This window comes from Ruditapes philippinarum, unplaced genomic scaffold (assembly GCF_026571515.1).
Source record: "Ruditapes philippinarum isolate M1 unplaced genomic scaffold, ASM2657151v2 ctg268_1_1_1_1, whole genome shotgun sequence".
NCBI lineage: Eukaryota > Metazoa > Mollusca > Bivalvia > Venerida > Veneridae > Ruditapes > Ruditapes philippinarum.
The window spans coordinates 246,150-273,568 of record NW_026859070.1 but is presented as its reverse complement, the minus strand read 5'-3'; the positions used below and the strand labels follow the sequence as shown (position 1 = coordinate 273,568).

At 31.7% G+C, this 27,419-nt stretch overlaps 2 protein-coding genes across 5 annotated transcripts; one reads left to right on the top strand and one right to left on the bottom strand.

Annotated features, from left to right (window-relative positions):
* Positions 1-462: 462 nt before the first annotated feature.
* On the bottom strand, positions 463-14,635 carry LOC132755069 (uncharacterized). Of its 4 annotated transcripts, none has more exons than XM_060745860.1 (15): positions 14,498-14,635; positions 11,014-11,165; positions 9,991-10,096; positions 9,380-9,505; positions 8,909-8,979; positions 8,157-8,302; positions 7,304-7,364; positions 6,976-7,076; positions 6,700-6,876; positions 5,839-5,976; positions 4,808-4,875; positions 3,609-3,669; positions 2,830-2,902; positions 1,523-1,596; positions 463-1,117 (listed from the first exon to the last, which is right to left on the bottom strand). In XM_060745860.1, the coding sequence occupies exons 2-15, from the start codon at positions 11,117-11,119 to the stop codon at positions 866-868; spliced, it is 1,560 nt and encodes a 519-aa protein (XP_060601843.1). In that variant the 5' UTR covers positions 11,120-11,165; positions 14,498-14,635; the 3' UTR covers positions 463-865. The 4 variants fall into 4 exon arrangements, with proteins under 4 accessions (XP_060601843.1, XP_060601844.1, XP_060601842.1 ...); XM_060745861.1 differs by lacking the exon at positions 14,498-14,635 and adding an exon at positions 12,378-12,907; XM_060745859.1 differs by lacking the exon at positions 14,498-14,635 and adding an exon at positions 11,909-12,036.
* On the top strand, positions 13,667-26,243 carry LOC132755068 (uncharacterized). The gene is made up of 15 exons (XM_060745858.1): positions 13,667-13,866; positions 14,515-14,623; positions 17,115-17,219; positions 17,654-17,736; positions 18,587-18,741; positions 19,421-19,463; positions 19,614-19,714; positions 20,342-20,518; positions 20,957-21,037; positions 22,014-22,184; positions 22,835-22,902; positions 23,513-23,555; positions 24,036-24,105; positions 24,469-24,548; positions 24,978-26,243. Exons 1-15 carry the CDS (start codon positions 13,683-13,685, stop codon positions 25,251-25,253), a joined length of 1,746 nt encoding a protein of 581 aa, XP_060601841.1. The 5' UTR covers positions 13,667-13,682; the 3' UTR covers positions 25,254-26,243.
* Positions 26,244-27,419: the final 1,176 nt, after the last annotated feature.

Here is a 27,419-nt window from a genome sequence, read left to right as displayed (position 1 = left end):
CAAAACAAGCGCCTGCTTCTTCACCTAACTATGTAGTTGCATGACCATGATTAGCAATTTAGCGAACCAAATCTAAGAGATAAACCTATTGTAAAAATAATACTATGACCACAGCAGATTTCGTACAGAAAAGGCAAAGGAGTCCCTTAAATTAAATATGAGTTTTGACTCCGCCCACTTTCATATTTATATTTCATATTTATTTTTTAAAAATATGAAACTGATATATCACCATATTTCATGGGTAAAATTAAATAATTTCTCATTTTTCGTTAGAACCTATAATATATTGCGCCGTATTGAATTTATATCGCAGAAAATTATTTGAAATGTATTCAAATGTGTAATTTTTCTCTGTAATGACAGAGATGGTACATGTATTAACAAGTTTAACTGTTACGCCAAAGCTCGAAAAGGTTAATTAAGGTAAAACAAAAAACAATTTTTAGACACGCTTATCCATCATTTTAGCATAAATTATAATTTCAACTTATATATTACAACATTACAAGATAAAATCATTAAAAGATGATAATAAATTCAAACAGTAAAATGTCTGCAAATAAATTTTACAATATCATACATTCGCTTTTGTAATGGATTGTATAAATTCATTTGTGTAAAATGCTTAATTAATTATTTACATCAGTGCTTTAAGTTCCCCTGCTTATTTGCAATATTGAAGCAGTCATGTGTCGCCGACAAGTTACATTACAAAAGCATAAGCCCCCTCCTTGCCTCAAACATTTACTTTCGAGTCAATTTTCGAATTCAATCAAGTTTAGTAGACCTATAAACGAGTTTCTCACATAGACAATCAAGCGGGAGCAATGATTTTATTTTTTTTAATTTTGTTGATTTGGTTTCAACAATCAAAGTCCTTTGAGAAAAATAAAAATACAATTATTGAGGAGGCCAGTAAATAAACGTTTAAAGTTATGATAACACCGGCAGCTACCGTTGGTTTTCTACCGTCAAACGTGATTTTCTCGCCATCACTATATATGTAAACTGTTACGTTCGTCTTGTAATGCTGATTGTATTTGTGCTTCAACGCTTCTTCCACCACTTCACTGACGTTACCAAACCGCAGACCTGACGAAAAAACAACCCCACCCTGAAATATACAGCAAAAAGATCAAATAATAATAATGATTTATTCTATTCTGTCACTCTGCGTTTATTTATTGCCACTGGAAACCCATTAAGGCGACTCAAGCCAGACGATTTCTAGTATTTTTATCCTTATTGAAACATAGTGAATATACAGAAATTACCCAGTTTTAGGAGAAAAAACAGTTACTTTTAAGTGATGTCAATCAACATTACACGCGGCTTCTGGTTTAAAAGTCTCATCTGGAACATTTGTTTATAATTCTAGTTGAAGAGACGGCGGTTCTATTTCATGACATGAGCGTCACGTTGGTAGGTAGCTTGTAATTGGATATTCGAATAACTAATAACAAACTGATCTTTTTAATTTTAGATGGAGGTTATTGAGACAAAGAAAAATGGCGCATACTTTTAATGTATCTATACATGGCTCTTTGAATCCGTACCATTTTCGTTTTGGGAGTTTCAGCTCAAAACTCTGACCTGAAATAGAAGAAAAATCCATCATCTAAATATTAATTAGGTCATACACAATTACACATAGACTATGGTACTTAACTTAATTCTCTCCTTGTCAAGAAGCACATAAGAAATGGACATTTGACTTCCACATGTTGCGGTCTGAAGCCTCTCGGCGTGCTGTGCTCCAGGAGTTCCATCCCGCCTTGTTTCTTTCTACTTCCATCATCCGTCGCCACGTTGTCTTTGTGTGTCCCCTCTTCCTTCTTCCCCCAGGCGACCACCCAACTGCCACAGCACAGTCATCTGCTCGTTCCTTTCTTAACATGTGGCTGATCCAGTTCTACCTCCTCCTGATCTCGTCACTGATGTTATGTGCTTCTGTAATCTCCTGTACAGTCAGGTTTAATATGCGCTGTTGCCATCTGATCTAAAGGATCCTCCTTAGGCATTTTGTCTGGAAGGAGTGGATTTTCTTTTACTCTGTCTTCGTGAGTTTCCATGTCTCACATCCATATAACAATGCGGAGAGAACTAGGCTTTTCAAAAGAAAGACTTTGACCTATCTGCTGATTTATTTCTTTGACCGTCTGCTGCATCACCCAGTCTATAATCAAAGGAAAAAGAATCCCGACATTCAGCAGCCCTGCTTTATGCCGTCATAACAAAGGAAGGGACTGTAGTCTCATTGCCTTCGATCACAGAGCATTGGAAGTCTGCATATAGCGTTTTAACCATTTGGATCAGTTTATTTGATATACCGTACTTTTTCGTGATGACCAAAATACTGTCTCTGACTGGCACTGAGTCGAACGCGTTCTTAAAATCAACGAAGTGGATATACATATTAGCAGTCTACTTATTAGTCTGTTCCAGGATGTTTCTAGGGATGAATATCTGGTCAACAGTCCCTCTTCCTCTCCGGAAACACACCTGTTCCTTTCTAAGAGTGCAGACTACGCTGGCCTGTATTCTGTTTATGACAATACAACTGATTAGACTATGGCTGCATTAGCAAAATTAATAAAACATCGATCAATAGTATTAAACAAGCAAAGAAATGCAGCTTGATCAGGACTCGAGTCCGGGACCAAAGGGCATACCATTCTACAACTTTACCGACTAGAATACCCGACCACCTACACTCTCTGCCTTTTATTCGGAATGCTGAAAGACCACGGAATGTATTTTGCAAATAAGATTTGCATTAAACAAATTTCAATCTAGAATGTCAAGAAACTGTTAAATTATACATACCTATTAGTCGTTTTTCATATTCACTATTTGTTTGACTTAGAATCTCCCATTGTACATTCTTGCTTTCACCTAGCTTTTGAAAAATAAAAAGATCTAATTAGATACGTTGTCACAAGACAAATATTTAGCATAATTGTTGCCACTGAAAGTACACATGGTTTATTTATCTTTTGAAAATCATTTTGTTTGAAGTACGCCAGTTGGTCTATACATGTATGAATATTTCAAATTTTATATTTTTAGGCTTTTGGACCTCAGTGGAGTTCCTTTAACAGTTCTTCATAATTAGGTATTTATAATCAGTCATTCGTTTAGTTCTTCTAATTAAATACATGACGCTTATCTAGGATGGAAGTTGCGACAATGCACTATTTTAAACAATAGAAAGAGCATCGAAACACGAGGCTATCTGATTTGTACGAGGATACTAGTATCCTAGTATAATTTACTAGTATACTAGTAAATCAGATTGCCGGGTGGTTTGATGTTCTTTCTCTTCTGTTTCATAAACAAAATGGAAAAAGCACGTTCCCTGTCGTCACAATATGAAACACCAGAACACATGAGCCAATCAACGAGCATGCCTGATAGACAGTGCGGTAACTGGAGTGCGGGTAATCGAATTAACGCACTGTGCATGTACGGTTGGTATACGATTCTTCTCTGACACATTTTCAATAGAAATGCCTTCATAATATGATACAATAGAAACAAATATATATATTATTCACGTTTAACATGTATATTAGTGTCCGTTGCTATGAAAACCGGCATTGTACCTTTTCTATGTTTTGAAGACACGTCTTGTTCCAGTATGACACAGTGAAGTGCTTTTGTAACCTAAAAAAACAATTAACATACTTAAGTTGTTTTAATTACTAAGTACCTTTACTGTAACCTGTTAATGCAAATGCAATTTGAAATAATAACTTTGATTGATACAGATTATGAGAATGTACTTGCTTAAAGTAAATTAATTCTGTTGATAACATGGCTTTTAAAATACTATATAGTTGAATTATCGCTAACTTGTATCATCATCTTAATGAAATACTAGGTTATATCAATGTGGCTATGTTATACCATTCAGGTTATATCAATAAGACTAGTTTATAACAATGAGGCTATATCATACCAATGAGGTTATACCAATGACGTTATATCAATGAGGCTATGTTATACCAATGGGGTTATATCAGTGAGGCTAGTTTATATCAATGAGGTTATATCAATGAGGCTAGTTTATATCAATGAGGTTATAACAATGACGTTATATCAATTATGTTAGTTTGGTAATATAAATGAGGCTAAGTAATACCAATAAGACTATGTTACATTAATGAGGTTAGGATATATAATTGAGGTTAGGTTATATAAATAAGGCTAGGTTATATCAATGAGGCTAGGTTATATCAAGGAGGTTAGGTTATATCAATGAGGTTAGGTTATATCAATGAGGTTAGGTCATATAAACGGTGCTAAGTTTTTTCAAATATGATAACGAAATGGAATGTTATAAAAATATGCTTTCTATTTTTGGTCAAAACAAATAAACAACAAGCCCTTATATCAATAATTTTATCTCAAATGTTTCTTATCCCGATTGTTTCTTATCCCGAGAGAATTTGAAATCTTGTTAAGTAGTCAGAAAATGGGAAAAATGGTAATTCCTGGTTAGTGTTAATGTGTAACAATGTTAGTAAAAAAACACAAACACAAATAAATAAACATCAGTCAAGGCAAATCAAAGCAACATGTACACATCTTTAAAATTAAACAAAATGGAATTTTACCAATCGAAGAATGATTTTTCTTTCAAACAAACTGAAATAAGGGTTTGATGGTTGATTAGTGAATGGGTTTACTAATATAGAATATGGTTTTAAAGACGTGTACTCGGCCGGGATGGTAGTCAGAAGTTCGATCCTGACCCGCAAGTGTCTGTATTGATAAATCATATAAAAGAAAACTAATTTACCTGTATTTATCTGTTTCTACTTGAATCAAGGTGTTATTTAAGCCCAAGACCAGAGGAGTGACGGTATCCTGTAATGAAATTTGTTTTTTTTAACCTGCTAAATTTGTGCAAGATTTTTGAAGACTTCTGCAAGAGATTTGCAGATTTACCAAACTTTAAATTTTTAGGAGTTCATTCAAAATTTAAGGGAATTCATGATCAAAATACAATAGAGGAAGAAGAAGAAGAATAAGAAGAATAAGAATAAGAAGAACGTTTATTTTCACTTAAATCGTGATTAACAAATATACAAGCATACATATATAATGACATGAAAAATACAATGACATGAGAGTAAACATAATATATTGGATGGACGAAACAAAATATAGATGACAAGCATAAAAAGCATAATGCCTATTACATACACAGTAATCTATACACATTAAAATCTTTTCATTAAATTAGCTACCAACAGTCTTAAGTCTGGCTCTATACTGGTGGCAAAGGCTAATTACTTTCGGGTCCGGCAGGTTCAGAACTTTAAATGTAATAACTTTGCTATGATTACTAGTCTTGCTTAAAGATGTGTGCTTGAACAAATACTTAACTTTTACTTTTGTCTTTTGTTATCTAACCAAACGTAAAACGCATGGTTAACCAATACATGTATGAGCCGCGCCATGACAAAACAAACATAATGGGTTTGCGATTAGCATGGATCCAGACCAGCCTGCGCATCCGCGCAGTCTCAGCAGGATCTATGCTGTTCCTTATCAGTTTCTCTACTTGTTATACGGTTTGGAAGCGAACAGTATGGCTCCTGATCAGACTGCGCGGATGCGCAGGCTGGTCTGGATCCATGCTGGTCGCAAACCCATTATGTTGGTTTTGTCGTGACGCGACTCATATAGTGGTTAGTTATCCAGGAAAACCGATAAGGTGGACCATCAGTGCAGTATTTGCGACATGAGCGGTAACATGCGCAAGTCCTTGAGTGAGTCTCAAAGATTAGGTATAAAAAATAAAGTTCCTTATAAAATATAGCATACCATTGTAAGTCGATATCCCAGACATTGATATTCAGTGTACACATTAAACGTAACGTTCAATATAACGCTCACGCCCTCTGATGATGACGTCAATCTGCTCTGTATAGACGTTTCGTTGACTTGTATTGTATAGTTATTCTGAAGAAAAAATCCAAATTAATGATTTGATTGTAGAGTATAAAATTGTTCGAATGAGTATGGACATTATGAATTGCAAAAAACTAAATAGACCTTAAAACTGTATTTTTGTATTGTAATCATTGATAATTTTAGCATTTGTTAGGGGTATTCAGTTGCACTGACACTGTAACGGCGCCTTTCCAGCTTTACTGGTCAAGGAAGAAGACAGGAGCCCACCCGTGCAGTACTTCAGACATGAGCAGAAGCATGCATTTTGACTTGGAGAGTTAGTTCTTAGCTCATCTGATTTGCTCTGCACTCTGCGTTATCAAAACGACATAGCAATTTAAGGTTTAAAGGCACATTATTCCTCAGATATATATCTTTTAATTCTTTAGAAATGTCAAACATGTGTTAATTAATGTTTTAAAATGGTTTGGAGCATGTTACATGTTTAGCAACTGGTAAAAGCAGGCTGAACATGCAGTACTTTCTGTGTCTTTAAGATAGAAAAGTGTACATTATGTATTATGATACAAAATACTTATTCATTATAATTATGCCATTTGACAACAGAGCAAGAGAAAAAAAATTATAGCATTTCTGAGGCATAATTGTCCTTTAAAATGGACATAGTACAATCTACATGTTCCATGGTGTCAAAATTGTTATTATATTTCAAAAGCATAACATATAAAGCATATCGGATATGACAAAAAATATATGTTTCCTTTCTTTTACCTTTCCAATTGTCGTCTGTAATTCAAATCCTTTAAAAACATCAACCTGTATTGCGTATTTAAACACTTCTCCAAGAAGAATGTCATTAATCAATAAATTTGCAGCACGGGAGGTTTTTCTGCGTGAATGTCCTGGAAAACTAACATTTCCGACAAAAGAATCCGCTCCCGTCGTAACCTAAAATTATAAAAATCTTGATGTTAATGTTGCAAACATTAATGGGAGACAATTCATGACTCTGACTACATTGCAAATTATTGAGTAAACAAAAGTTACCTCCGCTTTCATTTCAATGTCATTTGCCTGCGTCGATGCTGACAAGAGTTTCATGTTGACAGATATGTCGCCATGCTTCCTGGTTGAAATTTTCACTGTATCTAAAATTACAATAAAAGCTTGAACCTAGGATACCTAGTTAAAACAAGCTTCTAATGAAATAGATAGGCACAACTGTTAAATAGTATAATTGTAAAAATATATATGTGCGGCAAATTATCGCCAAAATATGTTAGGGCGTAAGGAAATATTTAAACAGTTTGATCATCTTAAGAGAAACACATTTATTTTAAAATGGTTTGCGCTGTTGCATATATTTATTAGTTACCTTGCACACTGAGGATGTCATCAAGATTTTCATTTGTGATATTTTCAAGAGAGGGACAAATCTGAAATAAGAATAGAATCAGAATCAGAAGGGCATGATAGCTAATTAATTAATTATTTGTATAAATCACAGTTTATGTCTGTGCCAGTCAAGAGTCCAACAATCCCAGTGGAAACACTATTATTCATCAATTTTTCGCGGGCACCAATTTTCCAACGGAGTTTTATTTCGTCTACTGTTAGATTATTCTACATTGTATTATTTGTGCAGTTTGCAAAAAAAAAGAAGAAGAAGAAAATAAAAGAAACAGACAATCAAAGAATTTAATAATTCACGAAATGTGTCCTCATTCACAAAACCACGAGATTTAAAGCTCGCATAGTTAATGAATTTACAATTTACAGTAAGATGTTGCTAAGTAAAGGGCAGAAATGATCAGTCTTAACATAAACATTATATACTATTGCGACATAGGTGGATTTCAATATACTTTGTAAATCAAGCACGTGTTTAAAAACAGAACTCATTCTAAAGCAATTAAGGCAAAAACCGAAATGTGTTAATTTAATTAAAGAATAAACAAGACTAAAGTACCTATATATGCATAGATCCCGGACCTGACTAAATCTAATTATCAGATATGTAGATACAATAAGAATATCACCACAACATATTTGTTACCAAAATACACGTGTCAATGTGTGTGGTTAAATCTATTCAAAATAACCGGTCAGAGTAGTGATCTATCAATTGAGTACATTTTTTGTTCAACCTATAAAAACTAAACTAATAAGGAATAAGAAATACTATTTATTCTAAGAAGTCGCTAACTCTACTAGATTAATTTATTTACCTGTTCAACGAGCGAAGCAATACTAGCGCTACCCCCGATTAGAAATAGCCCCTCTAGTGCCGCACCCAATGTGCCTTTCGCAGAAAATGATCCAATGGCAGTTTTGCATGAATCAAGTGTAACTCCATCCTTCTTTTCTCCCAAACCTTGGTAACCAGTAACAGACGACAAACAGTATTTAAATTGATTTAATAACTAATAAAAAGGGGCACAGCGAACAAGTGGTTACTATATTTGCCTCTCATCAGGGATTATAGACTTGAGCCTTATTTAGATCACGACCATGTTCCATCATATGACGCCAGGTCCGTCCAGTGTAAACTCAGTTATATTATGCCTGCCTCTGGCGAGCATAATATTATTTTATTCAACGAGTTCAATAAATTCAGTATTGAAATTACACGAATATAATATTCTGTTATCAGATATCCAAAATAAAGAGTGTTATAAGTGAAAAGGAATCATTTTTCAATGACGTGTAACATAACATTTAGCGCGCCTTAGTTTGATTTTACAACTTTAATAAGGGTAGATGGGGTAGATAGAAAGAAATCAAATTTTTAACAAAGCAGTTACTGGATATTACATGCTTATATTATATGACTATCCATAGTTTGTAAAATACACATTCATATTAAATCTTGTAACAGGAGAAACCATTAGATACTTGATCGACATCTAGAAAAAGGGCTTTTGATTTATTCTTGTCGGAATCAAGTGAATTGAATTAAAATAAAAAATCAATCACTTACCAAGCGAAAATATAACTTTCAAGTTACAGTCAGTAAAGAAAACAACTGTGTCCGGAGCATAAATGTTATCACTATATAAAATAGACAAGAAAAATATTGATCGCATCATAGAATAATGTGGCATTTAAAAATAATTCCAAGCAGCCTAAAAGTTCAATTTAGATATATGAAGGAATTGCTATATAAAAGAACAAAGTAGAAGGACGACGAGTATAACCTGGTTTTACCGTTGCTAGGAAGTTTCCAAATATGATATCAACAAAAAGTTAATATAAGTAATTAACATATCTCCTGTGCAGTTTTTTAACTTGTTGTTCTTTTATCTTTAATAAGCTAAATTTATCATGCATCATACTATCTGATCTGTATTGACAAAGCACCGCTAAAAGGATGGCAAATAGCTTGTAAATGTACCGGAAGTTAAGGTTAAAACAAATCGGTTAAGGCCGAAAAATAAAATGTTATACATACTCGGGCGCTACACGTGTAAGATTAGCTTTAAGACCGATTTTCGAGAATCCCACTTTGATGCTGATTTTGTTATCATCTAGGATATTTACCATACCATGCTGTCCTTCCAATGTGTGTAGCCCCAGTCTGTTGAAAATCAAAATGATATTTTGAAAATGTTGTGAGCAAAGATGACGTTTTAGGTAATTATTACATTACATAATGGAAATTGCAACGTTATTGCTGCTCCTTAAAATATTGGGATTTATTTATTATATGAAACCGTATACCATACACAATCCATAAACATTACTTTTTAAAAAATAAAAAAAAATCATTTAAAGAGTATCGCAAAGTATAGAAAAGAAAACGAAACATAACCAATTTTAGCAACTTGGAAATCTGATTTATACTCGGGGGCTACGCCCATCGTACAAATCAGATAACCTCGTGTTTCGATGTTCTTTCTATTGCTTAGTTATTGGTTTAATAAGTGAGTTTTTAAACATTATACAGTACTTGAATATACAATCTATTAAAATGCAAACAAACACGAAAAAACAACAAAAGGTGGACTACTGGTGTACTGCCGTTTACTAAGTGATATAATGGTGAATGAAACAGGGGCTTACTTTTCGATGAGTATTGTTGCAGCTCCAAGAGGAATGTTAAATGTTTGTATGTTAAGGTCGTTTTCTAGGTATGGAATGAGAACATTGTCCATGACGTACGAAATGGCTGAAATTATTAAATAAAAAAGGTTAAAGTTCATTCTGTTATTCTATGAGGATCTCCATGAATCTGAGAATGTATTTTTGCAAGTGCATTCACAACAGGTTTTTATCATTTTTTGAGATAAGAAATTTGTGAATGGCATGCAGTCATTCAAAAAAAACTTCCACATCTGGTTATTGACATTTCAACGCTCTGAGTCAACACAGCACTGTTGTTTTTGCACCTTTTTCTTGGAAGAACATTAGGTTACGACAGAATTGCGTGTCATTCTAACATTATATACCATGTACTTTGACCATGCCACATTAGTTCGGTAATGATATATTTCGTAATGATTTATTTTCTCGTAGGGAAAACAAATCACATATTTTCTAGTAAGATGATAAAGCAATTTATTCAAACCACAAAGTTTCCTTTTAAGATTTAATTATAGCTATCGTGAAAAAATCTGTGTTTGCTAGGTTGAAAATGGTATTGGTAGTTTTCACTCCGGATCAAGGACGTAAGCCATACTGAATTTTCCCAGAGTACAGTTTAGTCACCGCATCGTTCCTGAGCAGGCTGTCAAACAGTTTACCAGTACTAGTTGCTTTCAATTTTGCAAGAAACTGATAAACTGATAACTTCTGTACATGCCAGAACAGAGGTACAATGTGAATGACCGCAGAAAGGATTTCATGGTCAATCTCAACGAAAGTGACCTGCATCGAACGCAGATTGTCCGATTCACAGTACACAGAAAAGTAGAAAATTTGCAAGATCCCATGCGCTTTAAAACTATCCCAAGGCATACATTTAAAAATACTTATGTTATTTTCACCAGTTGCCAGCAAGATCTTTTAAAGTATTCCAGATATTCTAACCTGAAATTAAGATAACAATTTTTTCCACGTGAAACAATTACTTTTAAAATTTGTAACCTTCATTTAGACCATGTTGGCCTATTTTCAGTAGTATTCCTCCGCCACTTTTTGCTGCGCCACTGGAGCAAACACATAACAGAAGTATGGTGTAAACAGATATCATCTTACACTAATTCAACGTTATTTCCTTGTTGTAAGGGCTTGCTTACCTACAAAAGAACTTATAATTATAGCACGTCACATGGGTAAGGGAATATTAAAAAAACAAATCTCGAAATTTCACAACGTTTGGTGACAAAGGAAATTAAATATCTATGGCAGGAGAATATTCAGTGCCCGAGATTATCTCAAGTCGCTGACGCATCACCGGACCTAGCTGTTGTTGGTTCGAATTCTGCTATAGACGCTAGATTATGTTATGCAAAAAGAGTTTTAGTTCTTTATGTCGATTGCATGAAAAAGCACATAGATGAACACATAGTGTCTCTTTCTCTTTGCCAGGTAGAACAATCAAATCCTACAAAACTTTACATTATAGAGAAAACAAGACTTAAATTGAAAAAAAATGAATTAAAAACAACAACAACAACAACAAAAATCAATATTTTCAAAATCTATGCGAAAGTGTCACATAATTGATAAATGCATAGTAGATAGTGAAAATAAACGCACAAAAGTTATTATAACAATGTGTCATCTTCTTTCTGTAAAGAAAACAAGTTTAATGTATGATAGGTAAATTGAGCAGACGAGAAATTGCACAAATATGCGCTATTACTAAACACATAATTAAAGATTTACTTTCAATCTTAAATTGGAAACTTTTACATTTTATTACCGATATACTTTCACATTCATAAGTTTTTAGCATACAAGAACATTATTCGATAAATTTTGCAATGTTGCTTATAAATAAATAAATAAGAAAAGCTACAATTAAAACTTTACTCACGTTATGAACGCCAACTTTCGGTAGATGGGATATGACAATTATGATCAGTTTAATTTTAAATATAAAGGTGAAATTATTTCAAACAACTGAAAGATTCGGGGATTTCCCGTGAATAGGCAAGTCTAGCGTAACAATATTTTTACAAGCACGATAGTGACAGTCTGTTGCATTGTCGTATGATCACCATCGTACCGTCGTACTGTCACCATCGAACTGTCGTACTGTCACAATTGTGCTGTCGTAATGTCACCATCGTGCTGTCATGTTTCGCGCTTTTCGTTCTCAGATAAAAAACGCGCTAGTCCTAACGGAACACCGTAGTTCTGTGTCACAACTTGTGGAAATAGTCATTCATTCATTTTAATTTTAATTAACTTAATATTTCTAACGTCTATGAAAAATATATACCACAATATGATTTCACCATTAACGTTTAAATGAATATCACTTAATATGTGTGTGCCCTTACATTCATGGTCTACGAGTGCAGCAACTCAACACATGTTATTATGTTAGATCATCTGTATTCAAATTTATTGATCTATTTTCAACGCAAAATAAAACTGTTTCAATAAATTTATCAAAATATATCCAAGAATCTTTATCGTTTAGAAACACAATCCTTAACTCTTCACATAATTGAATTTTTATTATCTTCTTGCATAAAGTTTATCCTGTTAAATCATTGCTTCCTTATTTAAAAAAAAGTTATTTATAACTTGTATATTTCCGCGTGCCATGTAATTATGTTTAATCAAATCTTTCTTAACAAGATGCTGATGTTTAAGGCTATAACTTAAATTATGTTCCGTTAAATTATTGCTATATTTCGGGAGGGTAGCCTGTTTTAACCGTTTTATCAGGAAGTTTGAATAACAAATTAGGTGTCACCATGTAGCTACATTTAGTTTTACTTTTAGTTTTACGATTTTAGAAGCATAATTTCATGCTTGGGTAGGTTAAACAAAAATACTAAGTTTATTTAGTACTTTTTTCACTAGTAAACAATTCTTGTTATTTAACAAAATGGGATTAACGTAAAAACACCTTTTAAATACTGTTTTCTTTCATCTAAAATCTTTTGACATTTGAGCAAATAATGAAATTCGTCACCTACATCATCATTACAAAAAGAACATTTTCTTTCAGAAGAAGGTATACCCTGCCATCTTTCTGTTTCCACAGGTAGCCTATGATTTCTAGTAAAAAACGCATAATTGATAAGCTACGTCTAGATGACAAAATCTTGTTATGCAATTCTACCAATTCATTTTTTATACTTTTATAAATATTCGTGTTTGATGTTAATTGTATAAAATTATCTCTTAACTTTCGGCAAATTTACACTTCAACCTCTCGAAAGCGACCATCTGTATAGCAACAACCTCTCTTAAAATACAGTTTCACTTTATCTCAAAGTAAGACTTCATAATAAATTTAACCTTCATAGAGGAACAGCTCACAGCAACTACCAATTTAGTTGTCTACCACAGGATGTCGCTTTGCAGAGGTTTTTTTTTTTGTTGTTAAACTACAACATAATTTTTACATTTATAAGCATGTATGAATAATTAATACAATTACATTACAGGTAATATTACGTAACAACCACTTGCGTTTCAAGTAGAAAAGAAAAAATAATAAGGAAAACGCTTCACTGATTTTGAAAACGTCTTAACAGGAAGTTAAGATGCGTTAATAGTATTCGTAAAAAAATAACTATGACAATCGTGCATATAAATCATATCATATAACAAAAGTTAAAGCGAACTTAATGTTTGATTGTAAAATTATATCAGAATTAAATTATCATCTTAATATTTTGCTCAAATCTGTAAAAATGCCACAGTTTATAAAATGTGTTTTTACAACAACAATCGTTTTTGGATGTTTATCTTATGGTATACATGCAAGAAGTGACATTCAGTTCCGAATAAATATATCAGAATTTAATAAAGGTACGTTTTAATATATTATTTTTACCGTCATCTTTATTATTATTATTATTATTATTATTATTATTATTATTATTATTATTATGATTATTATTATTATTATTATCATCATCATCATCATCATCATCATCATCATCATCATCATCATCATCATCATCATCATCATCATCATCATCTCATCATCATTATTATTATTATTATTATTATTATTATTATTATTATTATTATTATTATTACCATTATTATTATTATCATTATTATTATTTTCATTATTATTATTATTATTATTATTATTATTAACATCATCATCATCATCATAATCAAAGACAACATCATCATCATCATCACCATCATCATCATCATCATCATACCCATAGCTATAATTTTCATTATCAAGGTCGTTGTCGTCGTCATCATGATCATTATCATTGTTATTGCAATCCCCACCATCATGTTTATCATCATTGTCATCATCATCGTCGTCGTCCTCGTTGTTCAAGAAAATAAAATATGGCTCCTTCATTTTTTTACACATTTAAATTGAATAATGTTCGCTTTTATTTATTTATTTATTTATTTATTTATTTATTTATTTATATATTTATATATCATAATCTATATTATAATTTCTAACCTTGTGATTTATTCCAGTCGCCAGTGTTTTATTGAAACCTCGAGTTGACTACAGAGTCGACGTAAGCAACACGTTTCACGATGAGTCAAATGGTTTATCATACACGCTGGCAAATCTTGATGATCTGTAAGTATATTCTTTAAATGAGCCGTGTCATGACAAAACCAACATAATGGGTTTGCGACCAGCATGGATCCAGACCAGCCTGCGCATCCGCGCAGTCTGATCAGGATCCATGCTGTTCGGTTACCAACTATATTACAAGTAGAGAAACTGATAGCGAACAGCATGGATCCTGATCAGACTGCGCGGATGCGCAGGCTGGTCTGGATCCATGCTGGTCGCAAACGCACTATGTTGGTTTTGTCGTGACACGGCTCAAATACTTATCTTAAATGATCTCTAATACCCAACCTAACAACTTTAACCTTAACAGAAATGGTCAATACATACACTTATTCACTTCAGTCCACGATTATTTACCCTGATTACGCAGGAAGTAAAAAAAAAACAGAAAGAACAATTAGTACAGAGGTGATAAGTGTGTGTTTTATTTATCTCGTGCGCACGTGATACTATGTCGTACGTACGTGTTACTAAGTCGTACGAATGACTTAATTATCTCGTGCGTACAAGTTAATATGTCGTGCACACGAGTTACTTAGTCATGTGCACGATTTACTAAGTCGGGTTCATGGGCTAACCAGTGTTAATTTAAAAGGCAAGATTCAGCTTCAGGCTTCAGACTCAAATCAATGGTCACTTAGTTTTCAGTTCGATACTACTATTTTGTCAATTTCATAATGATACTCTTGTGTAAAAAAAAATAAAAATGTCAATGGTAAGACTGTATTTACGGTGGCACAAAGATGACATGCGTGTGGTTTTATTTATCTTATGCGCACGACTAAGCTACTCATGCACACGAGATTATTTAGTAATTATTCTCAGTAAAGTAATTATATGACGTACGAGCAAATAGGATATTATCACGTAATGCAATGTTGTTCTTATATATTTAAATTAAATGTGGTTTTGTTTATTATGAAAACTGCATACATGCACATGATTTAGGAGGAAATATGTTGTTTGTCTTTATCATTGTAATGCGGTTTATGAAAGCAATTTAAATAGATGACATTTAAATTAATCATTATTTATACATGTGTACAATTGTTAAAATATTCATTCTAATATAAACATCCAGTAGTTTTGTCGAATAAAAGTGAGTTTCCGGATGTTTAATGATTTTTTACCCATGCCTGAAATAATGTGCTAAAAGATGTCGGTCTTCTGAGATATTCCTCAAGTAGTAAAACATGATCCTTAAATGAGTTGATGTAATTTAAATTCTCATTCAAATATCCAATTTATTGACTTTCTATATCGATTAAGCACGCATTTTCAGCCTATTACATTTGAATCAAGTTCTCTCAAATACAAAAACTTATCGGAGTGTCTATCACCCTTAAATTTCAAAATAGTCTGTGCATGAAATTATCTTTTTGTTAAATATGTAAAATAATCTTTAAATTACAGTTTTTACAGAATTTACATACAATTTCACAAAGACCATATAGATATCCCTCATATCAAATGAAAATTTTACGGCACTGTATTCATAGAACCATGTGATATGACTTTTAAAGATATATTATTTAAAAAATCCAAAGTTTAATAAATATAGCAAATTATATGCACCATGGCTTACAAACAAATGAATCACGTGTTTTAAATCTGACTGAAGAGAATATGTTCAAATATTTTCAAATTTTTAGGCAAATTTGTTGAGGAAGTTTACTTTAAAGGCACATTATGCCTTGGAAATTATTATTTTTTTATTTGTTAGAAATGTCAATTATGTGTTTCATAATGTTTCAACATATCCATAGTAATACAGCTGAAGAAAGTAGCGTTAAAATACAGTAATGTGTCATAAAGGTAGCAAAATGTAAACAAAGTGGTATTTTTACTTTCATACTAAATACTAATTCACTATAATTTTACCAATTTGCCAACAGAGCTAAAGAAGAAAAAGATCATCTTCATGGCAAATGAGTTATTTTTAGAAACTGTAACAAGATACCAAAAAAATATTTTTTGAGAAATAAAGATGATAGCATTTCTTAGGCATAATGGGCCTTTAATGTATGCGTATATTCCATTCCATCATGACCGACATATATGAACACCTGAAACATGAAAAATGTGCACAATCGTTGACTTTTAAGACCAAATGCACGTTTCTGATAAAAAATATCCTGAGCAAATAGCAAATATTTCCTTAAAAACCAACATAAATTGATTTTGTGCACAAAAACCTCGTTTAAACTTAGGTTTTTTGTAGAACAGATGAAAACGATAAATACCAAACAATGCTTCATCTGTTTGATTTCTTAATATTTTACCGGATCTAGATAAGCAATAATATACTATACATTGTGATATGAAGGCATGTGCTGTGTAAAAGCCCAGTATGTTAAGATGATACTTAAATTATAATTCCTTTAATGATTTTGATAAAATGACGGTAATCAACTAACATTTCCGAACCGAAATTGAGTAAAAAAAACTCACTCTATGTTTTGTATACATGTACTTTAATATATATTTTCAGATCAAACTTGCATGTAAGTCATGTGCAGATTCCCACTGATGGGACAATGCTTGCCACTACATTCACTTCCGTGTTACATCATAACGGGAATCTTACACTTTCCAGGTATTTTCAAAAATCCACTTTCATCACGTCATTTTTAATACATCCACTACTTTATTCAACTTCCGTGCTGATAGCCATCATTATACGTATTCTCTTCTATCAAATTAAACTTCCTTGTCGAAACCATCGTTTTACTTTTCACCGGTAAACGCTATCATTATTTTTCCATTTTCTGTAAGTCCGATTTCTGAAGATCAGTTTTTAGTCAACTGAAAGAGTCGGCTTTAAATCTCGTGTTTATTTTTCAGATTTGATGAGTTAATAGTAAATTTAGTTATATTTTGAATATTCTTAATTTCACAAGATTGAAAATATAATAATTCATAGAGTTTTATGTAATCAATGTTAATATAGTTTTCTGTAAGTCCGATTTCTGAAGATCAGTTTTTAGTCAACTGAAAGAGTCGGCTTTAAATCTCGTGTTTATTTTTCAGATCAGGTGAAAATCACATTGTTTATGACGGACATATAGATGTTTCTTTGTTCAATGTGACAGCAACGTCTGTTGTTTCCATGGGTAATAACAAATTTTATCCATCTTTTTTCATTCTAGTCCATGGTCCTTAGGATATGTAGTGACAAAATGCAATTTTAATGATTACCCTGCTTAAACTGGAAATGATAAGCCTCTAAGTATAGAGACAAGCCAGTCTGCATGACCAGGCTCCATACTGTTGTCTGGCTAAATTTGATTTCCCAAACGGACAATTTTCCCAAAAAAACGAAAGCCGAAAAGCCCATTTAAGAGATTCGATACGTTAAGCTTTTAGTTTTGTTAACCGTCAACTTATGTTTTACCTTAACTTCTCAACTATGTAACAATGAACTCATCAAAGGAAATAATGCATTTTACGAGCATAATGTATAACTCATTATTCTTGTATGTTAATGTAGTGTATTGTGCAAATTTCTGTAGGTAAGTCATTATTCTTTTTACATTGTCGATATAGTAAGCATAGACAAGCCTTTAGATACGCGCAGTCCAACCATGGCCTGTAGCCGTGGCATACCCAACTTCACAACTTGTAATGATAGCCCCCATCCCCACTTTGATAATGGACAGTTCCACAAAATCAAGCTGGATAAGTCCATTTATGAAATTCAGAAGGATATAATGATATTTAAAGATGACTGATGTTCCATTTGATTCGTGCAAAATTGCCTCAATGGCATATTGTTGACCCTGGAGTGGTAATTTAGCATGCACGATAAATTAGGATTGAAGAATGTTTATCAAACAAATGAGAATGATCATCATATTTCAGGAGAAAAAACATCCTCATTTTATTTTGGCATTGAAATTTCTAACAGTTATTTACTACATTTGTCTGCACGTCATTTTGAAGCATAAGAAAATATATTTTCAGACAATTCAAACCAGATAATGACCCCAAACACATTACATATACTTACATCAAACTGCACCGTCAAAATAGACGACATCAAAGTAAATGAGAAAAACATACAGAACATCGGGCTACATATAACTAATGAGGACCTTAAAGACATCTTTCAAAAGTTTGTAAGTAAACATAAACATATTACTTTATATACTTTAAATGTGTAAAATTAAATTTTCATTTATGTTTATTTGGTCAATTATTTTGTTAGCCTACTAAAAAACAATTAATTCTATTCTTACAATCATAAAATTAAAGCTTTTCTTCTAGTATTTCAGTGAGGTACTTCATATGAAAAGTTGGCACATAATTCATTTCATATTTGTTGTCATTGCTCGCGAGTTATCTCCTCTTTTTTTCTGATTGTATACTCTTAACAGCAGATGTCATGCGTTGTATTTCATCTCTATGGTGGCTAATTTGTGCAATGTTGTTTTTTGTTGTTGTTTTTTTACTCAGTATTGTGTCATCCGAAAACATGAAAAAAGAGTGTCGTACTTTCGCCGGGCGCTAAAGCTACGAGGGTACGATAATTTGGTGACTTTGTCGTATTATCGTGTTTTCGCATGGCACCCCGCGGAGCGAAAATTCGACATTGCACAAATCAGCCGCCACCATAGAGATGTCGTAATTTTTCTGGTCTAATCATTGATTCCATCCAGTTTTTCCGAGCATTTAATACGACTTTTCCACAATTTTAAAACTATAAGAAAAGTATCGACATATTCCAAGGTATATTGAAATCCGGTTATATATAAAGAAATAATAATTTATACTGTTAAAATTCATTACTTTTTACAGATTTGCCAAGTGTACAACGGAAAATACTATCTTGCCTTTGAAGGTAAACATTTATCTTTTTTCAATGTAAAAACATAACATTGTTGAATGAATTTTAAAAATATGCCTTTATTTGAAAGAAATAGTACTTTTATGCCATACTTTTGAGAGGGGTTTCTCTTGCATTAGATGCTGTTTTTTTTTACCTTTTCAGAGTCTGAAGTCACGTGTACAATATTTGATAAGACCATCACAGTGGTAACTGAGAGATCTTATGCTGACACAAAGAATGATTTCATCATTATCACACATGAGGTCTTCAAACTAACCCTATATCTATAAACCCGATCTCTTGATTTTTATGGCAAAAATATAGTAGAAAGTTTCAAAAGCCACATATCTTTTAACAAATCTTGTGTGTTAATATGAATTGAAGCAAATGTAAATTTTACAAACTTTCTTTGAAAATGCATAAACAAACAAATATTGCTTTACGCTGTTCTTTTCAAAGCCATCTATGGAAACAAAATGAAATACAACGTATTGCATCTTGGACTAAATGACTTGGTTATCTTTTTTATTACTTACATTTATCATTTTTTTATTTTTTGTATGTTTCAATGTCGGTATCAGGAGAAAATAATAAATCAGATTATAAGAAATAAAGATAAAAACGGCAATCGTAATGCTGCTGGTCGGCACATCCTAGGATCACAAATTGTCCACACCTCATTTCATTTATCGAATAAAAAGTCATGTTCAAGCAACACTTCAAACTTAAGTTTTGTTCTGATAAAGATAACTATACCGATGAGGAAAACTTACATACTTGACCATGTTTTTCTCCCTCTCAAATAATTTGCAATATTAACAAGGAAGCAAATGTCATATACGAATGCTATATATATTTTTTAACAGATTTGGCATTACAATCTTTTATAGATTAAAACTTCAACGAAGGATGATAATATGCCATATCCATCAATGGACTTCACGCCATCCATTCCTTTACCAGATTCGTCTAGTCGACCGTTTGAGATTATGATGTATCCGAGTGTTCTAAATGAACTCTTTAAAAAATTCAAGAGAGAACTTGGAATAGGTGTCAATGATATATCGGTTTGTTTTTGCATTAGCTACTTATCATCTAAATTATATTCAAATTCATGCAACACTTTTGATATCATAACTAGAGACAAAAACAAAAGTTGTCAAACATATTCAATATGATAGATATGGCAGGCAATAGTTTCCTAAAAGTTTTCTATATTTTGACAGCTATTTCAACCAGATGAATAAAATGTCCAAAGTCCAAAATTTCAATAGAGAAAACAAGAAATGAGCTACTACCAGTTAAAAGAGGCTAGTCAGACTGTACAAATATTCAGCCAGGCCTGCAGGCTCTATCCTGTCGGCAAAGTATGATTACTGTCCTGTACCAGCAGGTTAAGGGTTGTCATTAGATAAGGTGAAAATCTTAACGTTATCTCTTTGGTTTACTTTAACAAACTTAGATGTTGTTTGTTGATGTGTTTCTTTTTTTCAATTTCTATTTAGCTCGGAAAACTACTCCCAATGTTTAAAGATATCTCCGAACTGGACACACAGGGATTCTACATGAGTTTTCTTTTTCCTATGGTATGAAATTATTTTTATCTTATTGTAAGGAATTGTTACAAATCGAAAAAATATACAATGAGTATTTAGTGTTACAAACGATCTAGACAGAAGATATTGAAATTATTTTATTAATAATACTTTTGCACTTAATTTCAAACAATTTCTAGACTTCATCAAGTTTCTTTTAAGTTAAGAGCTACCATAAGTTATAAAAATAAATATAATGTAAAATTGGAGTACACATATTTTAAAAGCAAAACTTTCTTTTCAGAATGCAAGCTAACCGTCGTCATATTTTTCATCTTTAAAATAATTATAATGATGTTTTAAGTATTTGAATATTATTGTGATAAGAAGTTTACTTATGTGCCCAAATTGTCGGGTGTTCTTTACATATGTATTTATTATGTTATTAATATTATAGCAAAAAGTCACTATAATCAAACCTATCTTACATTATTACCTTAATTCTAGCATTATTTAGGCGACAGAACATAAAAGCGCATTCCTTACTCGAAAGTACTTTTTAATGTCTTTAACCGTTTAGAATATTAAGATTTATACTGAAAATAGTCCTAGATAAATATTATAATGTATACCCTGATATACGTATCCTAGACTTTCTTCATTCCTTTATATAGGGGAACACACGCTGTTTTTCAAGGAATGGCATGGATGTGGCACATTTAGGGTCCTATGGTAATCGCCGTATTAACGAAAAGCTCTGCAGATGTTTCTAAATTCTAGAATTAACAATAAGCATGCCTTAATGTTGAGTTCTGTTTAAGTCGGTGCTAGGGGTATGGACAGAAGCTCTGCACTTACCAATACCGCCAATGAACAAACTCAATCAACTGTGCATGCATCATCTTGTCCGTTCTATGGGGATTTCTTTTTTCTCATTTTTATAAAGACATGCTTACCATGATTTTAATTTTAACAAAATATCTAGTTTCATCTGTTTTTACTGAAAGATTTATTTTGTATTTTACAGGTCGGTAGAAAGTATCCAGATGCAGTAGGTACGTTGGTTGTATCAAACTTCGACATCTACTTCACAATCAAGAATGGGTCTGTCCAAATTCATTTCGACATCAACGCAACCTTATCAGTCAGACTAAACTGTGACAGAAACAGAACTTTCAATGCTTTAAAGTTTTCAATGGTATAAATACAGTTACTCCGAATTTTTCAAATGTGTAGAGATAAATCCATAACGGACCGGTAGAGACATCTAAACTTCAAGAATTCGTTAGTTTAGCATCATGAATCCACGATTTCAAATTCATGGGTCCACTTTTTCAAAATTTCAACTTCACTTATTTCAACTATATGTACGCGACTTCACGCCTATATTATTTCATCTTCATGACTTCATTAAATCAAGATATAAAATCCACGAACGGAAATCACGTATTTATAGAGTTGAAATCGTGATTTCGTAAAGATTGATTCGATTGATAATAAAATATGAATTCACGAAGTTTATTTGTGAATTTTTAGTCGTGAATTATTGACTTTTAAATTTTGTGAACGTTTAAATATGTCATGTGATATCGTTGAATAATGTATTCATTTCTTTTTTTAAATGGCGAATTAAAGAAGTTAAAGTGTTCCTTCTGATCTTTCGTACAGATCAGATTCAAAAATGTTGTTTCAATATTTTTCCTTATTTCAAACATATTAACCTAATAAATAATGGTAACTGAAAAAAGACGTGGATAACATTACGATAATATGTGTCTGTATATATCTCATAACTGCATTTTTATAATTTATTGTAAACATGATTGGTCTTTGCCCTTGTAATTTCAGAATTTATTTTTCCCAACACAATTCGGCTTTGATAACCAATACATCACGATGAAAATTTTGACATTCGGGTGAGTGAGTATATCTGGATATTTATATACTTTGGTTATTTCATACCTTACTTTTATATATAAAATATTTAAAGTCTGTAAATTCTGTGTATTTGTTGCATGCATTTACAACATTTTATATTTATGATATTTTTGAAAATGAATAATGCAAAAATACATGTACATGTATAAGAAAATATTTTTGAGAATCTTCCATAAGATCATGGAAATAGCACAGTACAAAATGTTACAGTTCATACATTCTATTAAATAAAATATAGTTTTGAAAAAAAGGAATACTTACACTTTGGAAATGATAGGATCATGAAAAAGCAGATTTAGATTTTCACCCTTAATTTAATCAAGCAATTGAATTGGACAATAAGTGATATCAGACATACAAGTGTTACAACATTGTTTCTCAGTATGACACACAGACTTTTACAATAAGTACAATTTCAAAATTTTCAAGAAAATTAGCATGAATTTGAAGGCAAGCTGCTATTAATATGATTTAAGTTTTTGTCAAATCGTAGTTTAAATGAATATTTTAGAACTAAAAGAGGAAATATTGTGAGAAGTTGAGAACAAACTTTTGAACAATTACAATTCAAATGATTTTGTATTTCAGAGGAAATTTTACAATACTGGAGTCGAATGTTGGCCATATCATGGTAAGTATTTAACACTTGTAAAATACAGCCTTCCGGATGCATAGGTGTAAAAGAACAGATAGAAAAGAACATTTGGAATATTCCACAACACGTCTTTGATATAGGTGACAATGCTTTAAAATTTGGAAATGTTACAAGGTGAGAATAGAAATTGAATGTCAAGATACGTCTGTATCGTAAAGAACAATTGATCCACACATGCATGATGTTTTATTTAACCTGTAGTGTACTACCAGCAACTGAATCTATCCATGCGACCAATGCTGACCAAGCTCAACCGGCATCACTTCTCACCGTCAGGTCATAATCTCAGACATTGTCAGATATTCAGTGAGAACTTAATTTGAAATTTTCTCTTAAAATGATCGACGGTTTTGTCCTTATTGAAAGATGCACAATTCCATTAACGCTATTTAGTGTAGGTAAAAGTTAAAATTATGACTGAGAAACACTCACTTATGTTTTATACTTTTTATTTAGGACAGGGGATTGTCCAGCTTATTGTATTCAGCACCGTATTACGTACGGAACCATTTACATAAATTTGGTAGTAAGTATATTAACAGTTTTATGCATTGTCATAGAATTTCTGTTATGGTTATATAAATTTAGAATTTTGATAAAGCCGGTGCTAGGGGGCTTAGATGAGTAAAAGTATTTAAATCAATATGAAAAGTGTCATTGAATTCAAGCTTCACTTTTTGCTAACCTACCACTAGGATTTTAATTTCCTCCATTAAAGTATACATTAAAATTGGCCAAAGTTAATTCAAAGAATGGCGCATGAGATAAATTTACATATAAGATATACTCAACGATAATCATTGACTTAGTGGTCTAATTGAAGTACCAATGGATATTTGCAATATCTTGTATTTTACATACCTGTACATTTATACCTGTATATTTTCAGACATTTTCCGGGGTATTCCATTGAAAAATCTTCTCCCTAAAAATGTGTTTGCAGAGGTGGATCTGGTGTCGATCAAGGAGGTAAATGTAATTGGAGTAATATTGTTCTATTTAAATGCTGTGAGAATATCCCACAGAACACTGCATTAACGACGTATATGCAAAAAAATGAATGATTGTTTTAGAAATCGATCTTTTGCATTTAATTCTTTCATTTTAAATTTGACATTAATAGAATAAGCTACCATTGTTTACTGTGAAGTCACTAAATTTCGTGACACGGGAATTTCGTGCTTTTTACCAATTGAAAATGAAATCCGTGAATTGTCTATATTATAAAAAAACTGTAAAATGTAAATATTGTAATGCAAAATAGTTTTCCATCAAACGAAATGGAAAAAATAGATTTTAAATATCCACGTCAAGCTCAATAAAACGGTCCATTATTATTTTTTTATTTCATTTTCAATTTGTAGTTTTTGTCAATGTCCCTGTCTTTTACTATTTCAGGATGCTTTGATAATTGGTGGAAATCTTTCTCTAACTGATCCCAATTTACCAAGAATAAAGAAAGACCAAATTCGGTGGGCTGGCATTTATCCGAAGAAAGATTTGTTTTTACTAGGGTTAGACAATACACCGGAAAATCCTGAAGATTTTGAATTAGAAAAAGAAAATTGTAAAACTAAAACTAAAGTACATTCATCAGCAGCAATTCAACCATTCTTTCATATAGCAATTCTAGTCTTCATGGTTGTTATAGCAACAACATATCAATTTACATAAATCGCCTTGAAGAGAATACACTGAAGATTTTTGACACGAATCTACTTGAAATATTTTATAAAATAAGATTTGTGTTCCATTTGCTGTAGGTATAGGACAATATTTTGTGTACAAAATATAATAGCTTACACCTTTTTGCAGAATAATGCTTTTTATTGTGCAAATTGAGAAAAAATCAAAAATGAAAAAATCGTTTGATTGCTTTTAAATCATATCGGCTTGAAATAAAACATCCATATGTTTTATGTTTTTGCATATGTTTCCGTTTAAGGAACACTAGCTGATCTGTGTTAGAGTTTCATTTTTACCATTTTCCGCCCTCAGTACAGTTCCTTTAATGAAATGTGCTGTATCATATGATTTAGGAAGTCAAAATATTTCATATTACCATGTCGATATTTTGGTTTCATTGTTTAGAATAATAAAGGTCGCCAATAGAGGAATACATATTTTACAAACAATTCTTACTTAAATGTCTACAGTTGCAACTTGTGTTTGCTCCTCTTGTTCCTCCTTTGTTCACCAATGCCTTTAAATTTACATAATATGTGATGTGTACATTAGTCTTTCTTTATTCTTAAAAGAAACGTTTGACAATGTGATGGTGCATATTTTATGGAAATGATAAAGTCATGCTGTTTTTTTCTATTACATTTTTATTCCAATCACTTTCTATAGTACATGTATATACATATACATTTCAAGATTTACTTCTGAATCAGATGGATATCATGAAAGAGTCCTGTTTTTTTTGTCTTGTTTTGTTTTTTTCAAAATGATGTTTATCCTTGTATTTAATTGGACAGAATCGTTGAATAAATCATTTACGTAACCATTTTGCCTTATTATGTTTGTTGAAATCAATCCCAAATTGTATTTTGTAAATATTGTTCACATGTTAAATGTTATGTTGAATAAATATGTTTAAACAAAATTCTTAAACAAATCATTAACTAAACCATTTTCATTTATTATATTTGTTGATATCATTATATTTGTTGATATCAATTCGACCAAATCCTTGAATAAATCTTTTACTTAACCAATTTGATTTATTTCTTTTGTTTTTATCAGTGCAAAAAGAAGATCTTTTTATTAATTATTTATTCATTTTGGTTTATTATTGATATATTACAAGCATTTGTAAACAGTTTATTAGCTTGATAATCTTTGCACTCATTATCTTTGTAAAGTTAAATAAAATACTTTCAATATGCGTTAAACCAATCACTACAATATATACGAATATTTAGTCCGTTATTTCATGAGAAATACGGTCATACAAATGTTTGATAAAATTTCATTTTCGTGCATTTGTAACAAGTGAATTATTATATGCCCAATACTCGATTCCCATCTGGCTTTAATCATTCAATGTAACAATTTTGATTAGCAAAATACCATTCACGTCCTTTTAAATAAAATTTCAAAATGATTATATATATATAATAAAACTGGTTTATTGTCAGCTTAAGTAATGATGTTCATAGAATTCTAAGAGTAATTTCAATTTCAGTACGTGCATTGTGTGTTATCAGAATAATGATATTGTTATTAATATGGTCATGGGATTTCCGATATTATTTGCTGACAATTCAATCTTTATATTATATTGCTAAATGAATATTTGTATTTAACTTGACAGCAAAACTGCAAATTAAATGTCCAGATATCAACAGATTCAATTTAATAAATTGCTCTAAAGTGCATGTCACATGAAAAGAATAATCATAATAATGCATACATAATTGCACTATACGAAATAACATAAAGTTAATCATTTCCATTTATCTATTAAAATATATGATAAAAGAACACGAGTAAGATGTCTATTTTACAGCTGTGCACGTAGATATTCTCCGAAGACTTTAATATGTATTGAATGTATTTTAATAACCATTAAATGATAAATTGGCAAAAATAGTGTGTTTTCAGTCTGATGTCTTAACATCTTCAAATCTTGCAGTTAGATCTTCGAAGAATTAGAGGTTAAATAGATTCATTAATGAACGCCCAAACCGTCAAAAAGGTGAAAATGTTCAGGCTCGGTTTATAGAAACATATTTCTTGACACTTAAATATTGAAATCAGACGATTGTCTCTTCAATGTTCGCCAACATGAAAAAAAACCATTAGCCTTGGATATGTGTGGGATTTTTATGACTA